This window comes from Barbatula barbatula (genome assembly GCF_947034865.1).
Source record: "Barbatula barbatula genome assembly, chromosome: 24".
NCBI lineage: Eukaryota > Metazoa > Chordata > Actinopteri > Cypriniformes > Nemacheilidae > Barbatula > Barbatula barbatula.
The window spans coordinates 9,955,047-9,975,018 of NC_136787.1; the positions used below are offsets into that span (position 1 = coordinate 9,955,047).

General features: G+C 38.9%; 1 protein-coding gene across 2 annotated transcripts in view; it reads left to right on the plus strand.

The window, feature by feature from the left end:
• The window catches only part of LOC306889429 (protocadherin alpha-C2-like), a 30,318-nt gene extending 10,583 nt beyond the window's left edge, over nucleotides 1-19,735 (plus strand). Inside the window, exons 1-4 of one of the 2 annotated variants that reach the window (XM_079448355.1) lie at nucleotides 2,686-5,412; nucleotides 7,067-7,125; nucleotides 10,086-10,174; nucleotides 17,066-19,735. In XM_079448355.1, the coding sequence (XP_079304481.1) occupies nucleotides 2,911-5,412; nucleotides 7,067-7,125; nucleotides 10,086-10,174; nucleotides 17,066-17,379 (2,964 nt within the window). In that variant the 5' untranslated portion in view covers nucleotides 2,686-2,910 and the 3' untranslated portion in view covers nucleotides 17,380-19,735. Of the gene's footprint in view, nucleotides 1-2,685; nucleotides 5,413-7,066; nucleotides 7,126-10,085; nucleotides 10,175-17,065 lie in introns of those variants that run through there. The other variant, XM_079448356.1, reaches the window with a different exon arrangement.
• Nucleotides 19,736-19,972: the final 237 nt, after the last annotated feature.

Genomic DNA, 19,972 nt, shown 5'->3' on the forward strand with positions numbered 1-19,972 from the left:
GTCACAACCACTGCAGATGCTCACCCTTGCTTTCTGTCTCTCTTTTACTGTCACTTTGTGTTGCATATAACATGCCTTACACTCCCATGATGATTTGCCTCAGCTTTTTGGGAACATTCTCTCTCTCAGATCAGCACTATATTATAATTTATTATAATTAAAATTTTCTCTTGAAACTTCTTAAGCAGGTGGTTTAGTGAGGGGATGAGGGTCACCTCAAGAGCCTGTGATAAAGCTGGTTTTCTTACTCAGGGTACAGCTATGTTGTCCGCTTTGAAAAAAGGTGTCAATGTTGGCTTGGCTAATATATCTACAGTTCAGCAGTGCATATGATTTTATTATTGTGTCGACCCACATGACCAACACCAAGGGGCCACACACGAAGACAAAATAATACAAGACATGAATATGTGTTTGAGACAGATTTTTGTTGAGGTCACACGCGGTGGGTGGTATGCCTCTGGATGCCCTTGCTAATGGCAGTGTTAGGGCAGGCTGTCTGTGTGGTGTCTCTAAGATGAGCGCATCTCTTTTAAAATCTGGCACAATTATGTAAGTGGGGTCAGAGAAGAGAGAAAACAACTTTGTGAATGTTTCTCTCTGCCCTGCCAACGTTCAGAGTTCCCAAGTCAAAGGTGATGCAATAAAAGCCAATTACCAGAGGTTACAAATCCTTCAACACGATAGTGTACATAGTTGACATTAGATTTAGAAGTGACAGCTATATCTTCTGCACAAACATGCATTCTGATGACAATGATAACAATGTGATATTTTTTGTTTTCGTTTGATGTTGTGGAGTACTAATTGACAGTATTGTGGTATTATGGTATACAACTAAACACACTTTACTTCATAAAGCCACAACTCACTTCTGTAAATGTCAAGACATGTTTAGTTACAGCACACCACTGACAGTAAAAGTACAAATGCCAAATGATGTGCCTTGTTGTGCTTTTGTGATAAAGATAAATAATATAGCTGCTAGAACAGATTGAGTTCTCTGATAAAACAGCTTTAGGAAAACAAATCAATTAATGCAATTGTAAAAGACGACTCTTGACATTAAGCTTGATTTCTCATATACAATATATCTCTAAGTTTATCATATTTTGCGATTATTTACAATATAGTATCAAATATAGCAGTTTTCTTATTTTTTATAGTGTAAAGGTAAAATGCACCATGAATATCTATTTTGCATTTCTTGTTATTCAAAGACTGTTTTATGCTACAATGGGATGATTTTTTTCTTTCTAAAACATCAGAAAGCACAGATCATTGCATTTGTCCATCACACTGCACCTGTCACATCCACCTCAAGGAATATCATGATTTTGCTTCTAGTGTTAGTTTAGCAGAAAAAACACTACTTGAAGTCAGTAAAACCGAGTAAACATTTTGGTATTTTGTACTTTTCTGTGCAGAGTATGTCGTGGTGCATAACATCTGGCATCACTGTCATACAGTGGTTCCTACAAAAGATAAAAACTAACAAAAATAGACATTTCTCTCAAACAAGCATTCGGACAAGCATAAAGATTTCTCATTGGTACATGAGTTTGTTTGTACCTGTCAGTCTATAGAAGTCATTTAATTGCCATCTGTCTCTGCAACCCGGTTCTGTTGAAAACAAAATCAGACATTAGCCTATATAAAGAGGTGTGGATTTACAACGGTTACAAAATGTTGAATAAATTCTGAAAAATAAGATAAATTATGAATGTATACAAACTTAAAAAAACAAACGAACTCTTCAGAGTGAAGATTGTATTGAGTAATGTTTTGTATGGAGATGACTTGAGGGGTACTCTGATCCGAGGGGTTTAGGCATCAGTCTGCTCTGACTTAGTTTATGTCATCGGTTTCACAGTGACACGGTACCTCACGTGGCGCATTTTGACGGATGCACAGAGATCGCGCCGCGGGCGCGCACGCCCGAATGACCTGGTCTGTTTGAAGTCAAAGCCATATACAGGGGGAAACATAAGTGAGAAGATAAAACGCAATGCTGTGGCAGTAGGCTATGATAATTATTTAAAAAAAGACAAAGAAGAATTCGATATTTTGCAAACATTTTGCACATTATTTAAATTATTCATAATGATTTGGTTTGTCGTTCTTAGGTCACGCTGACAAATAATGTTTGTGAAGCTTGTCAAGGATGCATATGATTTGCAGCGGAGGCGTGGGTTTACATCACAGTATCCTCAAAATAGTTATTTAGGGTAAGTCAATCAGGGCCATTCAGATGGAGAGACCGATCGGCGAACTCAAATTTTTATAGAAAATCATTTTTTTAAATTGTCGGTTTTGTCCTGGCATTCCTAAAAATCCGTTGAACATAAGTTTAACACGCCCTGTCCTAGTTCTGGAAAAAAATAATTCACTTATCCACTTTCTAATTAACGTTTTTTTCGTATGAACCAGAAAAAACTATTCTCAGCCTATGTTCTGTTTTATCATTTCAAGCTAAGTTATGATCATTTCTTTTTAAGTCTCGAATATCGAAATGCTTTTTGTGTGAAGCAGTCCCTCCCCCTAGTGTGCCGCACCAACCTCATGGAACAGCTATGAAGAGGAGCAGGAAAAGCAGTACGAATGGGAGGGGTGGCTTGAAGCGGGGAAAGGGAGAGGGAGAGTGCGCGCACGCCGAAATATGCAGCACCAGTGGCAAGGAAACACACCCGTCAGCGGCGCGCAGAGAAAAAAAGGATAAGCGCGGACAAAGGAAACATGGGCGCATCCAAGAAGTATTCGTGCGCTTATTTGGAAACAACAATTACGGCATCGTGCACATAAATGGAAAACCAATTAGGTGACTTTAATGCTGAAGTGGGAGGCAAGATATTGCAAACTGAAAAGGCGGAGTGTTGTTTTTAATCCGTCTGCGGATCCTATGATCTTGCGATGGCTTTTGCAGGGATATGTGATTGCCTAGATAAAAAAGTGCCTCTTTCCGTTTTGGTATTTTTATTATTTTGTGGCCTTGCTCTTGGACAAATAAGATATTCCGTGCCAGAGGAATCTGAGAGTGGAACGATTGTAGGTGATATTGCACAGGAATTGGGTCTGGATATCCGAAAGCTCCCCACCCGAAAAATAAAGGTAACCAATAACAGCGGCAAAAGGTACGTGGACTACAAGAATGGAAATTTGTTGGTAAATGAGAGAATCGACAGAGAAACATTGTGTGATTCGAGCACCGCGTGTGTCCTGAATTTAGAGGTTCTTCTTGAAAATCCATCTGAAGAGCATAATGTCGAGGTGGACATAACAGACGTGAATGATAATACGCCGCAGTTCCCCAGAGACGAGTACCAACTGGAAATTACTGAATCCGCTTTGCCAGGTTCTCGCTTTCCAATCGAGCACGCGCAAGATCCGGACATCGGTACCAATTCTGTTCGATTATACCGGCTCAGTCCAAACGAGCATTTTGCTCTCGATTCCAACAAGCCCTCGTTGAATACTAAGCACATCGAGCTCGTTCTCAAAAAGCCATTGGACCGCGAGCTCGCCCCTTACCACCAATTAATCCTGACAGCTTCAGACGGTGGCACACCAGCACGAACAGGTACCGCAAAAATTAATGTTCGAGTCTTAGATTCAAATGACAACAACCCTGTGTTTAATATGTCAATGTACAAAGTCAAACTGCTTGAAAATTCGCCAAAAGACACTTTGGTGATTAAATTGAATGCCCCGGATCAAGATGAAGGGACAAACGGGGAGGTGCTTTATTCATTCAGCAGTTACACCCCAGACAGGGTCAGACAAATGTTCAGCATGGACACTAACACTGGAGAAATACGTGTCAGGAACAACGTGGATTATGAGGACACCAATTCATACGAAATGTATATCCAGGCCATGGACAAAGGCCCAGCTCCAGTGGCGGCCCATTGCAAAGTAGTGGTGGAGGTTGTAGATGTGAATGACAACGTTCCAGAGATTGTTCTTTCTTCTTTATCCAGTCCAGTGCGCGAAGATGCCCGTGCGGACACCGTGGTGGCCCTGATCAGCGTGACAGACCGTGACTCTGGTGCAAACAAACAGGTGACCCTTGAGATTCCACCTGGCCTTCCATTTAAAATCAAATCCTTTAGAAATTATTACACTTTGGTAACCTCTGCCTTCTTGGACCGTGAAACCACAGCGGCCTATAACGTCACACTTAGTGCCACGGATGGCGGTACCCCTCCCTTATCTTCGCAGAAGACCATTCAGGTGGATGTTGCAGATGTGAATGATAACCCTCCACGCTTTGAGCAGACTTCCTACACTGTCTATGTCATGGAGAACAATGCACCTGGAGCCTCGCTTTGTACCGTCAAGGCTCAGGACTCAGATGTCAATGAAAATGCTCGCATCACCTACACGGTTCTAAATGACAACAATCATGGCATCCCTGTCACCTCCTATGTGTCAGTAAAGGCAGACACAGGTGTTGCATACGCCCTTCGCTCTTTTGACTACGAGACATTACGGGAATTTCACTTCCAAGTCAAAGCTCAGGATGGTGGTATCCCACCACTCAGCCGTGTGGCCACTGTTTATATCTACATCATGGATCAAAATGACCACCCACCTGACATAATAAATCCCCCGGCCAATGGCACCCGCTCAACAGAGACAGTGCAGAAGAATGCAGAACCAGGTATGCTGATCACGAAGGTAGTGGCCTATGATGCAGATGCAGGACAGAACGCATGGATCGTCTACCTGCTGGACCAGGCCAGCGATCTGGACCTGTTTAAAGTGCATGAGCACACAGGAGAGATTCGCACCACACGCCGAGTCTTGGAGGATAACTCCACCTCTTTTAGTCTGACCGTATTAGTAAAGGACCATGGTGAGCCACCTCTATCGTCCACAGCCACCATCAATGTTGCCGTCATGGAAGTGCCACCTAAAGTCACGCCCGACCCCAAAAGAATAATACGCCCTCACAGCACGCTTTTGTTTTCCAATGTGACATTGTACCTCATTGTGGCCTTGAGTGCCACCACGTTTGTGTTCTTGGTGACAGTGGTTGTGTTGGCTATTGTGCGATGCCATGCCTACTGCACCCAGCCAGGGTCTTGCTCACCTTGCTGTGTGTCCCAGAAGGCCCAGGCAGAGGGTGGCTCTGGAGGAGGAGGGGGAGGTGCTGGTTCTCAACCCAACAACAACGTGGTGCTTCGCCGAGACCTTAAAGTGGAACCTCATTACATTGAGGTCCGTGGTAATGGCTCCCTGACCAAAACCTACTGCTACAAGACATGTCTGACCGCTACATCTGGCAGTGACACCTTCATGTTCTACAACACGGGGCGACCCATCAGTGGCACCTGGGGCTCCGAGCGCTATTTTACCCAAGGGAGCGGATTCGTTCGCAGGCTCAGCATGCCAGATGCAGCAGGTCTACAGGTCTGTCTGATGGATTTCAGTTCCTTTTAGAATTAGCATGGATAACGTGTGCACTGGAATGATCTAAGACGTGAATAATGATAAAGCTTAGCAGTCACACCACGAATTTCAATGAAGCTCTATGCTTACGTGTCACTAGCTTTTGACCTTGTCATCTCATGTCGCACTGTGTAGTTATCTTGTGCAGCTTTACACAGATTCGCTTCACCCTACATTAGTGTCAAACATTAAGATGTGCTCAAGTAGCTCACTGTTTCTTTATGAATCAGGCATTTATTCTTACATCTAAGGCTGTCATCACATTTTCTTGTAGAGATAATTTCCATCCTGTGTCGTCCACCCATGAACGTGTGCATTTGTATTGTAGTCCAAAATGTATTTGTATTGCATACATAGCAAATGTTTCTAGTGATTCTTTGCCCTGTTGTGATATTACACAAAATTTAAGCAAATACGCGCCTTTTGAGGGAAATAGGTCAAAAAGCATCTCAAGTACAATATTTTGGTCTTTAAAACGTTTCACAAACCTTTTAGGTAATAGTACATGGCTAGGTGCTGTGTATTTGCTGTCTAAGATTTGTTTTGGTTCCTTTGGAGTTTTCTGTCATTGTGTAATCTGTGTGATGTCATGGTCACTCTGATTCGTGAAATGTGTTTTAATTAGCCAGAACATGATCTAAAGGTCCTGATGGCTCACGGGAGGAACCACAAAATCAAAATCTCTGAGCACTGAATAACTGTAGAGCTGGCAAGGAAAGGTTCTTGAAAGCATCAGATCCTCTCAGATTTGTCTATGGCAGAGCAGTGAATGAAGCGCAGTCGACACTGCAGAAGATTTAGGAGCAAAGGCCGCCTGTCAGAGATAAGAGAGCCAGCAATGAAATTAACCTCCAGCTTTTGCTTCTCGGCTCTGCAAATTATATTGTGTGAGAGTGGGAGAGACTTTTTGCACGCACTTTCTCCCCCCTGAATTCACCTGATTAAAGCATGGTATTTACTCAAATTATCTGGGCCATTCTCTAAAGCCTCATCCCATCACATATTCCCCAACCCAGTTTTTTATTTTACTAGGTCAAATATAACACGTGTGGCACGCTGGAGCTCTGACACAATATGCTGCTCTCATGTGAGACAAATAAATGCATTCATTGTTATCTTTTGGAGGAACCAATGACAATCTTACATTTGAGGCTTTTCTTTGTATTATATTACAAGGTAAATGGTCATCCTGTGATTGATTCCTGTTGAGGGCAGAAAATGCTCAAGTATCATTTTACATGAGGTCAGCTGGTATCTTGGGATGAAATCATCGGGTACCACTGTGAGCGGATGCTAGGAGAAAAGATGTTTAGGGGCTTTTTCTTGAGTGGTGGGGGAGGGGTGATGAATGGTAATTCAAAACGTGTGTAATAATGGCTTGTGTGTATTATTAAATCAACGTTCATGTGAGTTGTTTTTATAAACACTGAAAACATGCAAACCCCACGAAGTCATGGGCTGTGGCTTAATGCCAATTGTTGTCTTAGTGGCACTGTTTTTTCCAGATGCGGTTCACATTAAAATGCAACACACACAGAGCGTCATGATTTATTGATGAGAATGTATCTAACCCCTTTTCTTTTCTTCTACCTCCTCTCTCTCTCTTTCTCTCCAGCCGAAAGGACCGAATGCTGACTGGCGTTACTCTGCATCGTTGAGGGCAGGAGTGCAGAGGTAAGCACTTCTGCTGATAATAACGTCCTAAAAGAGTTACAGTTCTCTCTGAGCTGTTGCATACCTGCATTTGTTATTCAGTACAGGATTACGTTCTCTCTTTATTTAGACACCTGAGATAATGCATGCACATTGTGTTGTTTATTACTTCATACAATACAATCAAAAAGTACATAACATTTCATTCCATGCGAGCAGTTTTCAAACTGTTGTCTGTTGGGGGTCTATGAAGGATTACAAATGGTCTGTGACTTGATTGTCTGGTAAATCAAAAGGAAAAAAATAGAAATAAGACTTTAACAAGATTAAATAAATTGTCTGCTAACTCAGATCAACTATGAATTAATCGATTGTGTTAACATTCATTTATAAATAACTCATGATAATGTTAGTGTTACTGTCTCAGTTTAAATTTTTAGCTCATTAGCTAAAAGTCAATTTAATTTTAAGCTAAACAAAAAACTGCTAAATTATTCATTGGTAAGAGTGAGGTAAAGATAGGGTCAAACTAGGGTAAAACTATGACTCATCCAGACACCAGACCCAAGACCACCAGGAGCTTTCTGACTTTATTCTGATCCGCTCATCTTTCAGTGAACCAACTGTGCTCTGTCTCTTTTTATGATGCACTAACACAAGCTCTAAAGCGTTTGTTGAGGGCATTTTTTTTCTGACATAGCGGCTGTCTGTAGTCTGATCTTGAGTATGTAGGTCATCAGCATTCTCCAGAGCACATGCACAGTCCTTCACAACCAAGCATAAAGGACAAGCTAGTTGATGAGCCGAGCATGTGAGCTTACGCACACACAATACTGTCAACCTCAACATAATTTAGATGCACAATTGCTGACAAAATGAGCCATCGCTTAAAACACTTTCTCAATGTTTACACGTACACACAAACACATTTGGAGGGTCCCTCCTATTACATGCATACAGTTTCCAAAAAGTTATGGGCTGTCAGTTTTATATGATATATGAGTGCCTGTGGGTTTATCTGCGGGATGGTTTAGTAAGTTTTGTGTGCTTCCCTTTGTTTGGAAGCAGGTGTAAATATACACAGAGGATGACAGCACACGCAAGGGATAATTTAGATGAACCATTCAGTGCAGTAGCACCATTAACACAATACAGTACAGTACAACCAGGGGTGTCATGGAACGAATTTACTTCTAAATGGGTACCAGTGACAGTCCTGGCTCACTCTTAAAAATATAATGCATATTATTCAATTTACATAGCAACATTTATATAAAATGCAGGTCAAAGTGGGAAGATACAAGAACACTTACAGGAAGATTATAAAAACTACAGCAACAAGGAACAGGAAAATTGATAAATTACAGACATTTATTTGCAAAGATCTTAAAAAATGTATTATACAGTATATTAAAAATATTTTAAAGCTGACTTTTAAAACTTTTAAAAACTTTACCAGCTCTTGACTAATTTTATTTGGCTAAAGGGTCCAGGTTGTTGCGTATAATGGCTTAAAGCAGCTTTCTTTTTTTGGCACACATTACAAAAAATCAGCAACAATTTGGGATCTTAATAAACAGTCGGTAACGCTAAACTTTTTTTCAACTTCTTGCAATATCCATTTATAAAATAAATTAAATGTTTTAAATATTTTAAATATATATATAATAGACAAATGTATTTTATTATATTTAAACATGGCAAAATATATTATACATTTTATCTGTGCATTCCCTGCAAATAAAACCAATGACATTGGCGTTGCTTTTACCATGACTAAAAACCCATTTTTATAGATCATCCAGTCACAGAGATTTCTTAACATCATTTGAAATATGACACTATTTCAGGTTCAACCATTGCTTGTATCCTTGCAATGTCTTGCTGATGCAGTAAATCACATTACTTGTTTGTTTTATGTTTGATTTACTTTAATTATTCATGAACTCTCTTTTGTGACACTGTAAGCAAAGTTTAGAGTTTTGATTTCTAAAGACACACATACCACCTTGTATAACACTATGCAAAACACCTCTCCAGGCTAAAAAGCTAAAGAGAATAAGAAAGATCCATCTTGTTTACACGGGATCATTGTTTCTGGACTCTTTAGAAGGGAGGGCACACCATCTGCTGCATTGCAGATGTCCTACTATACCCACTTCCTTTCTGCTACTTATGGCTGTACATTCATAATGGATGTATAGGAGTGCTGTGGCAAAGTTCACTGTCCTGCTGATTCTTTGTGTGCTTGTCTGATCAAGGTTTCCAGGGCGATAAACATACATGTTGTTATGAAAGCTGAAGAAGTGTGCATAGAAAACTGAGCGTCACTTTTTACGTAATGTCTTTTAAAACAGCTCTAGGGTGTGCATTTGTTTAAATCTTAAGTACATACTACATCTTCAGCTGTCTACTGCAGATTCCAAGGCATATGTTACAAATGGCCTGCTGACGGAAAGGAAAGACAAATATGTTTTTTTAAAATGAACAATGTATTAGGGGAAACCGATTATGAAAAATAGGCTTTTGGTTATAGCATTAAAGATGTTGACAGTCAGTTAATATACAGTCCACATACAGTATCTTCCTCTATTTGTCTTTGACACTTTCTATGTCATGTGCTTTGCTGTCGTCATGTCTGGAGGAGTAAAAGTGTCAGAGAGGAACACTAACAATCCCTGACAGTTCACACACCACACACACATCACGCACATGCACATTAGATCACATATACTCTGCAACATGTCAAATGTATATTTGCAAACACACACACACTCACACATGCTCACCTTGGGACCAAACAGCTAAAGCAAAGAGACACTAACACTAGCCAGGAATTGTATATCAATTGTATATTCATAGCCAAAATCCAATCACTTCTTAATGTAAAATATGCTCCATGTTGTAGCATTTTCTCTGTATTCTGTTTAAAAAAAATTATATTACAAGATAAAAGAAATGACTTTTGTCTTTGTTTTTAGTTCTGTGCATATGGAGGAGGCGTCAGCTGTCATGCAGGGGGCGCAAGGCATGCTGGTCCACAACTGGCCCACGGTGTCCAGTGCTGCAGGTGAGGTCAATCTTAAAGACACACACACTGCTGACTGTCATTAAATCTTAACCACCCGAAACCGATGACATCAACATCATCTAACAGAACTTCACGCTGCCTCTAATCTGCAGTCATTTTCGCTCTAGCAAAATTATCATGTTAATCAACTTCTTACATCTGTTCAAATTAATACGCCTAATGCATATGCTGATTTTAGATTTCTTGTAATGAATCTTAGAATAAATCAAGGGCAATCAAAATACCTACAACGTTTGACCCAAATTGAGGCCGACGCACACTGAGATGAATTCATGCATGTTTAAAATAACCTGTGTAAGGTAAAAGAAAAGTTGGTTGAGTAAGGCTCTTGCTCTTTTTCCATCTGCATGCACACAAGTGCATTCACTTTTTTCTACACTTGTAATATGGCTGCTGAGATTTAAAATGACATAGTCATTGAAGCAATCCAGCTAAAAGTTTATTACCCTCTGGACTTTTTGAAAAAGGTTCCTTCCGAACACAATATGTTGCATTCCCAAAAATCAAAGCAACAAAGCCAATCTCCTGTCAGGCTTTCATTTGTAATTTAGTGGTGTGTCTCTCAAGTGGGCATTTTGGGCCTAGCCAAAGCCTAACACATAATTAGACATAAACTTCCAATCATCAGTTGACACAATCGACCAACTGTGTTTATCTTGGGTAAGAGCGCAATCTGCAATGCTTGGATAATATCTTTAATATCTTGCAACTATTCTATTGTCATCCGAGAATTCAAATGAGAGGTTGGAACAATATTGTCTGTATGGTTTTACCTAAGAATCGGAAACGGTTCTTCTATGGCATTGCTGCGAATACCCTTTTGGAGCACCTTTATTTTTAAAAGTGTTTGGTTATTGTATTTGCATTTTTCAGATATGCTTCTTCTCAAGTTCGGCTTGATAGACATGGGACAATAAGTCTAAACTGCCATTAGAGGAATAAAAGCAGCAGTGGCAGGTCTCCTGGGGGGTGGACGGTGGAGATATCGACAGGCTGATAGAGCCGAGCCGAACAAGTCAATGGTAGACAGAGTAAAAACGAATAATAAGTGAGACCGCACATGTGGAAGGAAAGAAAGTGAGAGAACCAAAAAGGAACGCATTGATTCTTTTAGGCTGCAGAGATCTTTCAAGTGAAATGATAAACCATACACTGGTCCCCTGTGTATAATGTGCTAGACTAAAAACAGTCCCCTCCTCCCTGAAATATGGTGCACGCATTATTTAAAGGGTAATGTTCTATCATTGACCCAATGCAGGTGTGATGTGTAAGCTCTGGTTAAGCTGTTGTAGGTTTTAATGCAGATGAAGGCAGTGGAAAAAGGACAAACCAGACAAAGGCATGAGGAGATTAGCAGGAAAATGAGACATAGATGAAATTTGCTGTAGAGAGCAGAGTATATATGAGGATGCTGTACTGAGAGTCATTTAAAAGATTAAAATGTGGTATGGAGAGACGGCAAGTAATAGAGAGCGGGAAGGCTGAGAGAAAGAAAGTGGTGCTGAAAGCAAGAGGGGGATGCGGAGGTTGGAGATGCACAGAGGTTCAGGATTGGCAGACCCCTCTGGTGGTCCTGTTGCTAGGAAACAGTGTGTGACTTGTTGCTAGGCAACAACAATGAACCTTAGATACTGCAGCAGTAGCAGCTGGGAGTGGGCGAGTATGATGGGGGAGGCGGTTTCCATGGCAACCGCTCATACTCAAAATGGAAGAATGAAAAAGGTGTGGAAGTGGAGAGAAATAAATGGAAAGAGAGGTAGTGCCATCAGAAACAATTTGGATGAGAGAGATTAGGACTGGAGGCTACAAGGGCAAAAATAGCAAGGGTAACCTTAATGCAGGCGTAGAAGTAATTGTGGTTGATTTTATGGCTGACTTGATATTCCTTTCAATAGCGAGTGTGGCTCTACATCTAGTTGTGAATGGGTTTTATGAAGACAGAACATCTGGATGCTAAAATATGATAAACAATGGCCCAATACCCCATATGGGTTCAAAAAGGGGTGTGGTCTTGCATACTTGCCAGAGCTTGTCCTGAACATTTAATCAATCAGGCAAATACATATACAGTATCAATACAATAGCATAAACATGAACAAATTTCTCAGCTTCCTAGAATTTACACAGATAAAGTCACAGCTTCTGTAAGTGTATTGCAAAGCTAGAAAAGCAATGAAAGACCTGATTTACCAACCCATTTACCATGCATCCTGATGTTCTCTCTGTTGGTCTCATGAGGAGCAGAGCTAGTCTGCTCAGCTGACCTGCTGTGATATACAATTTAACACATAAACACACACAAGCACCGATATTACTGCCATGATAAAAGCCACAGGGAGATGGATTGAGGCGTGAGTAACATATAGATTCACAAGTTACTCTCTCACTGGACATTCTCAGCCAAAGTGATCTGGCAAGCCTGGGGACAATGCACAAGTCTCTCTTCAACTATTTGCTTTACTATCTGTGCTGTTCCCCATGAGTGTTCTGTTGGGACACATTAGAGGTGGTTTGTTTTTATGATGGTCAAAATTTCAGTTTCAAGAATTTTATAAATGTTTTTCTAAATGAATCTGTTGGCTTCGAGCAAGAGAGATGTTTGCATATTAATGGTAGGATGTGACACGTCTAAATTTAGGGATCTGCCTGAAATCGAGAGCGAGCAGGATTCCTAATTTAGATTAGTACAGCATAGATGCACAATCCACCCATGAAGATTCTTTTAAAATGGGAAGAATATCAGAATACGGATAATCCTCGCAATAATTTATTGCAAATGTTTTTAATTTACAATAAGCAGTGCGGTACTGTCATAATAAACCTAAACAGAATAATAAAAACTAACAGAATTGCATTCCAGTGCCAGGGATAGATCTAAATAAAACACAGAAATTAAAGTAGGTAGTTGAGTAACTGGTAGTCTTCCACTCTGTACTCCGTTCTCTGTGTCATTCTCCCGTGGGTTAGCTGCAGTTTTAAACATTAACGTTATTTAGAAAGTGCACTCCGCCGTGATGCAGATTGTGTAAATCACCTGTGAGAATTTAAGCAATCAAATAGTAAAACGTACATTTATTTTACAGCACTATTCAAATTTAGGAAATGTTTTTTATACATGTAGGTGCGTGAACTCGGAATAGTATTGCAGTTGCAGGTGTAGTCCTTTCTGAGGTTGAGCGTTTATGTCTCAAGGACATAGAGTTAGTAACTAGGTCACCTTATAGACAGTCTCAGCATCAGACCGCACACCCATGAACTGCTCACAGATAACTCGCTATACTGCCTACAACACTGGGAAAGCATCTCGAACTAATAAGCACTAATCTGGACAAGATGAAACAGTCATGTTTACAGGATACTTGGAGTTCTTTTACTGATTTATTGTGTGTTTCAGATACAGCATATTGGGCCACATACACACTGCATATAAATTTGATTGTCACTTCACCTTTTATTGCTTAATCCTGTTCTGTACACGCACAGTTCACTAATTTATGGGAGTGACAACCACATTTTACTACCAAATTAACTCCTAAAAAAGTTGTTACGCTGTGTGTACGGAACTGAATTGAACAACTAGTTGTTAATCACATATTTAAACTCCCAACAGTGATGTGGATTTGTCTGTATGCAAGATGTAAGAACATAACAGTGAAATAAGTATTTACTTTTGTACATTTTTGGAGTGACTATCTGTTTCAGACGCACATGGAATGGAATTGCAGTGTGTACTTGGCCATACAGTCATTCACAGATAGGGATATTGGTAACAAAGAGTGCAGTACTTTAAAGGCACATAATGGTACAAATGTATACATTGCTTTATATTTACCAAAAAACGGTACACAATGGTACCTTCTAGGGATCTCCAACCCAGCTCTTTGCACTCTTTGGTACTAATATGCACCTCTGAGGTACTAATATGAACTCTTAGAAAAGAGTACTGCCACAGTAACAGTTTGGTACATTTATTGACCATTTTCTATGAATGCTTAATATCATCAGATACTCAACACCCCCAAACCAATAAACCAAAATAATAGAAAATTTGTCAAATCTAAAATAACAACAATAACAATGGTAATAATGACTAATAGTTCGTCGAACTCCGTACACTACTGTACAGAGAAAATTGTAAATATGTAGAGAACTTAAAACATATTAACAGGATAGTTCACCCAAAAATTTAAATTCTGTCATGAATTACTCACTCTCTAGGTGTTTCAAACCTGAATACATTTCTTTGTTCTGTTGAACACAAAGAAATATATTTTAAGGAATTAAGGAAAGCATAAGGTTCTGGGGCACCTTTAACTAATTGATCCTGGTATGGTAGTCAATGATGTCCCAGAAATGTCAGTTACTAACATTCATCCAAATATCTTTCTTTGTGTTCAACAGAACAAATACATTTATAAAGGTTTGGAACAAATAGAGAGTGAGTAATTCATGACAGAATTTAATTTTTTGGGTGAACTATCCATTTGGTTTAATCAGAGGCGGACAGAGTACACAGGTTCATTACTTGAGTAAAAGTACAGATACCCCTTGCTAAATTTTACTCAAGTACAAGTAAAAGTACTACAGTCAGATGTGTACTTAAGTAAAAGTACTGAAGTACATGTTTTTAAAAGTACTTGAGTATCAAGAGTACAAGAGTACATTTTCTAAATATTGCATTACTACTGCCACAGTGCTTACATTTATGTACAGAAACGTCCTACATGGAGTTATGAAAAATGTTAATGTTAATACCTTGGAGATTGTTAAAGGAATTTAAAGTAAAATAAAGTAATTTTAATCTTTTTACCATGCTTTATTCTTTTCACCTCTGCTAGAGTTTTAATGGATTTTTTGCACCCACATTTGAACCGAACAGTTTTAAACAACACACTGCATACTCAAGAACATCAAAGCAAATACTCTGCTTACATTAATGAGTAATATTAGAAAATACAATTCAGCTAACAATTGTGTTAGCAAAAGTGTACATGTGAGTTTCTCTGTTTTTTCATCAATCAGTGGTGGCGTTTCATCAAAACCTAGGGTATGGCGAAATTTCTTCAGACCATACAAAAACGAACCACAATGAAACCAAATGATACCACATATATGTAACCACAAAACTTAAAGTAGTAAAAAATAACCCAGCCAGATGTTGTCATAACCACCACCAACGACTACGTTAATCGACTATGAGACTAAAATATAAACCAACCATTGATCAGATTCAGCAAACAAGATTAAATATAAAACATGTCTTACCTTGTCGCAAGGTTGTTAAGCCTTGATTCTTTTCATTTTTAAGCTAATCCTGGCATAGCTAGTGGCAAATCGCAAAATACATAATAGCCTAAACTGCGACTGCGCTATGTCTTTCCGTACAATATATTTTTAAAATTTTTCACAGATAGCGTTTTACATTATGAATGAAATACAATAACAATAGTGTAAATTATTCGATTTATTAAAATTATTAAATGGATGCCAACTAATTGGGAAAATAAAGACCATCCCCACTACCCATAACCTCACACTTGATTCCATAACCACTGTTAGGCATTTTGTAGACAGTTTCTTTGTTTTATTGAAAATAAATGCCTGTATATGATCTTAAATGTGGAAAATGCAGACAAACGAGTTTAGCCAAAAAGAGCTTCGAACCAACATTACGATGATGTCACGTCAAAACTACATATCTTCGGTCTTACCGACTATACGTCAATGACGCTATGTGAATTAACGGTGTTTATACATTCTCAAATACACATGCTTCCGACGCCTATGCTACATGTACACATCAGTGTAAAGTAGTTTAATTATCTATAATGAGTCTCATTACGCACACGTACTTTGTTTCAACAATGTTTTCTGAACGCTAGGGCCATACACAAACGCCGCCCCTGAAATCAATAAACCTAAAACAGCAAAGAAGGCGATATAGCAATGTTCTGACACACCTCTGAACCTGACCGTGTTATACACGCAGCATAGAGCAAAGAAGAGAAAATAATAATGATTAAAGAAAATCAGCTGACCGGTCGCGATGTTTTCAAGTTCATTTCATGTTATATTTAGCATTTTATACGACGCTATTGGCTACTCTTCCCTTTATTCTTTATTCGTATAAAAATACCCCCAAATCGCATGAAAATACACACAAAACACATATTCTTCCATCGTGCATTTATTAGCTTCTTGTTTTGGTGAAGAAATGTTACTTTAGCTTCATCGCGGATGTCCTGAATGAGGAAGTGTACACAGGACGTGTCATGCAGATGTGAGATGATTGACAGCTGTGTACAGCAAATGATAGAGCTCTGAGGTCTGGGTGATTGTTGCTGATAGGCTCGCCCAATAAGTGGCGCCTGCACAATCCAATCACGTTTGAGAGGGAAAACACTAATTGGTGGTTTCCGAGATTTTTCTTTTTCCTTTTTAGAAGTAACGTGTACTTACGGTTATGGATAGAAATGTAGCGGAGTAAAGAGTACAATATTTGCCTCTCAAATGTACTTGAGTAAAGTCATGAGTACTCCCCAAAAATTATACTCAAGTAAAGTACAGATCCCTCAAAATTGTACTTAAGTACTGTACTCGAGTAAATGTACTCCGTTACTGTCCGGCTCTGGGTTTAATACAGTAAATTAAACAGTAAGTTTGAATATAAAGAATGTAAAGAATATTTCTGTAGTTCAAGTAAGACTATGGCACTAGCAATACTAAGGCCAAAGGTTTGATTTCCAGAGAACACAGATATAAAAATACTGTATATATACATGGAATTCTCTGTAAATGTTTTGTGATAAACAGCGTAATACATTCATTTATATGTAAACATATTGACTAATGTAATTTTTTCTCACTTAGATGGGGAGGGAGAGGGGCAGCTGTCTCCTCCTGTCGGAGCCGGAATCAACAGTAACAGCTGGAGCTTCCGCTATGGCGCTGGGCCTGGTTATGGCCCTCCTCAAGCCCTGAAGCCAGGAGAGATCCCCCCTGAAGCCTTCATAATTCCAGGCTCTCCTGCCATCATCTCCATCCGACAGGACCCAGGTGCCGTGGATGATAAGGGCGAGTTCATCACTTTTGGAAAGAAAGAAGAATCAAAGAAGAAGAAAAAGAAGAAGAAGGAAGGAAAGAAAGACAAAAAGGATAAGGGAAAAGATGATGGAGATGAGTAAAGAAGAATGGGCTACCAAAATATTACAGCTATCAAGTTATGTTTGTAGCAGAAGTTAAGAAATAACCAAATATATTGAAAACGTAAAGAGTGGATTTTTTTTAGTGGCTTTGACTACTAAACTACCATACCTACCATGCCCAGTCCTTGCCAAAAGAGGGTTTGTGTCAAAAAATATATAATACACATGTTTCTGTGACTGATTGGCTACATCCCTAGTTCTGACAATTTAAATTTATCCAAGAAAGCACTTCAGTCTCCAAAATGTAATCTGAGCACACTCGAACCTTGTAAATGGCATTTACAACTGAGATGAGTCAAGTCACTTTTAAAAGGATTTAACAAATTTCCTGTTAAACTGGATATGAACTCTCACGCCATACTTAGAGTGGAATTTGCTTTCGACTTGCCAAGAGAATAAAAAAACAATCTCCTCTGGCCCATGTCATGCCTTGCTCTGCTGGATACAAAGCTTTGTCATAAAAAAATGGCAAAAATCTAACTACAACTTTATCAGAGCTGGGCACAAATGTTGTGTGTTTTTAATGGACAGCAGTCTATCTCCTGTTAACGCAAAATTTAAGTAAACGATTCCAGGCACATATGCAGGAATGTAGCAGTGTAATCCACCACACTTGCATTTGTTTACACACACCGCCTTAATGCAGGGCAAAGAGATATCCAACACTAACTTCCATCCTGTTCCAAACTAAAATCTCAGAATAGGAGTGCTTTACTCAATATATTTTATAAGAGCAAGTATATCTCTGCTTACACAGTAAAAAAACATGTACATCCAAGTTGTACGAATCGGAATTTGTACAGACAATGATGTGCATAGAGCTTCACTAACAAAAATCTAGTTTCTAGAAGCTCACAAGTTTCTTGCTGATGCATAACATTTTCAGAAACGCCTGAAAGGAACCGCAGGCCGTCTACACCATGTACAGCTAAGTCCGTAAATTACAACTGGACGCTTGTTTCTTATTTCAATACACACTCTCCCTCTGCTGCTGTTTTGAATGTTTGATAGATTTTCTCAAAACATCATCTTGGTTCTTGCCAGCTATTTGTCTTAGTCCAGCAATGTGTCCTAATACCCTCTGCTTGTCAATTTCTGATGTTACCATTGCTGTGTGCTCAGCCCCATGTCAGTACTGCCCCCTAGTGGCTCACATCGTATAATGTGATCAGAATCAGATATTTCAATTAACTCAATCTTGGGCAAAAGACATTTCTCTTGGAAAGATAAGCACACTTAGACGCACACATCAATATTTATGCCCTTACAGTTGTGGAAACACCATGGACTATGCAGTCATGCTTGAGTAGAGGCCAGGATTTCTAGCTTCAGTATATGGTGCTTACTTGGGCAAAGTTGGAGAGTATTTGGATATTATATTAAGAGGACCACAGTGGTGGCAGTACCAATTTTTTCTACTTTACATCGCCATGGGGAAACATACCTTAATGACAGTTTCATAGATGTTGATTTGATTTATGTAAATAATCTGAATGCTTTTTACATTCAGACATGCTTTCGTTTTCTGTTGTCTTTCCATTTTCCCTAATGTCTAGTCTGTAGAGATACCGTTCAGTAAAGGAGAATACTGTTTGCGCTGCTATGAGACTGTATCATCATAAAGCACACACACACACTTTCATGTGTGCCACAGTGCTGTCAGATCACCAAGTGACTGTTTGCATGTTAAACGCAGTTAAAACAGAAATTATATATAGATATAAATAAACAAAAATGTTTTTCATAATATTTTTTCTCAATTATAATGGAACTGGAGATGTGTATTGTCTCTATTGAATTACATAAGTCCAAGTACTCACTCAGACATACGTAAACATGCAGAGAGAAACACGCAGAGCATCAAATAACACACACAATATTGGCCCTGTGCCAAATGACATTAACATTCTAGTATATGTAATGCTGTAGTGTTATGGTCTGATTCTATTTTCTTTACAACCTTATGATTTCTGAATCCAGAAGGATATTTTGTTTTGTGCTAGCCTTTGAAATCAATAACACTGTAATGTGAACCAGTTCCTTCGTCCCTATAGTATAAACCTATCCCCATAAAAAATTTAAAAAATAATATAAAAAGGTAAAAAAAATAAAAAAATAATAAAAAGGGTCTATGTATTCTGCTTGTGTGTAGTAAATATCTATCAACTCATTCAGTGCCATGGTGGCGCTATGCTTTTGACTTTGACGGTACAAATCTGTTGGACAAAAATGTTGTACACCTGCTCATGATGTGTAATGGTGTTCATTATTTTATATTACTTTATGAAATCTGGTAATGTGTTTCGTTTATAAATCACAAATAAAGGTTTCTTTCATAAGTAATAAAGCATCTTGTGGTTTTATTTTTGGCGGTGTGTATATGTAATTTTAGCTTTGTTCGTAGGCAAAAAAACGCGGTTATAGTATAAGTGGACTCATAAAATGTTTACTGCTTGCAACATTTAGTCGCTTTTAATAAATATGTATGTAACCAAATGCAAGATTAAAATATGATTAGATCATACAAATTTATACTACATTCTTATTATTCATTATTCACCACCAGCACTAA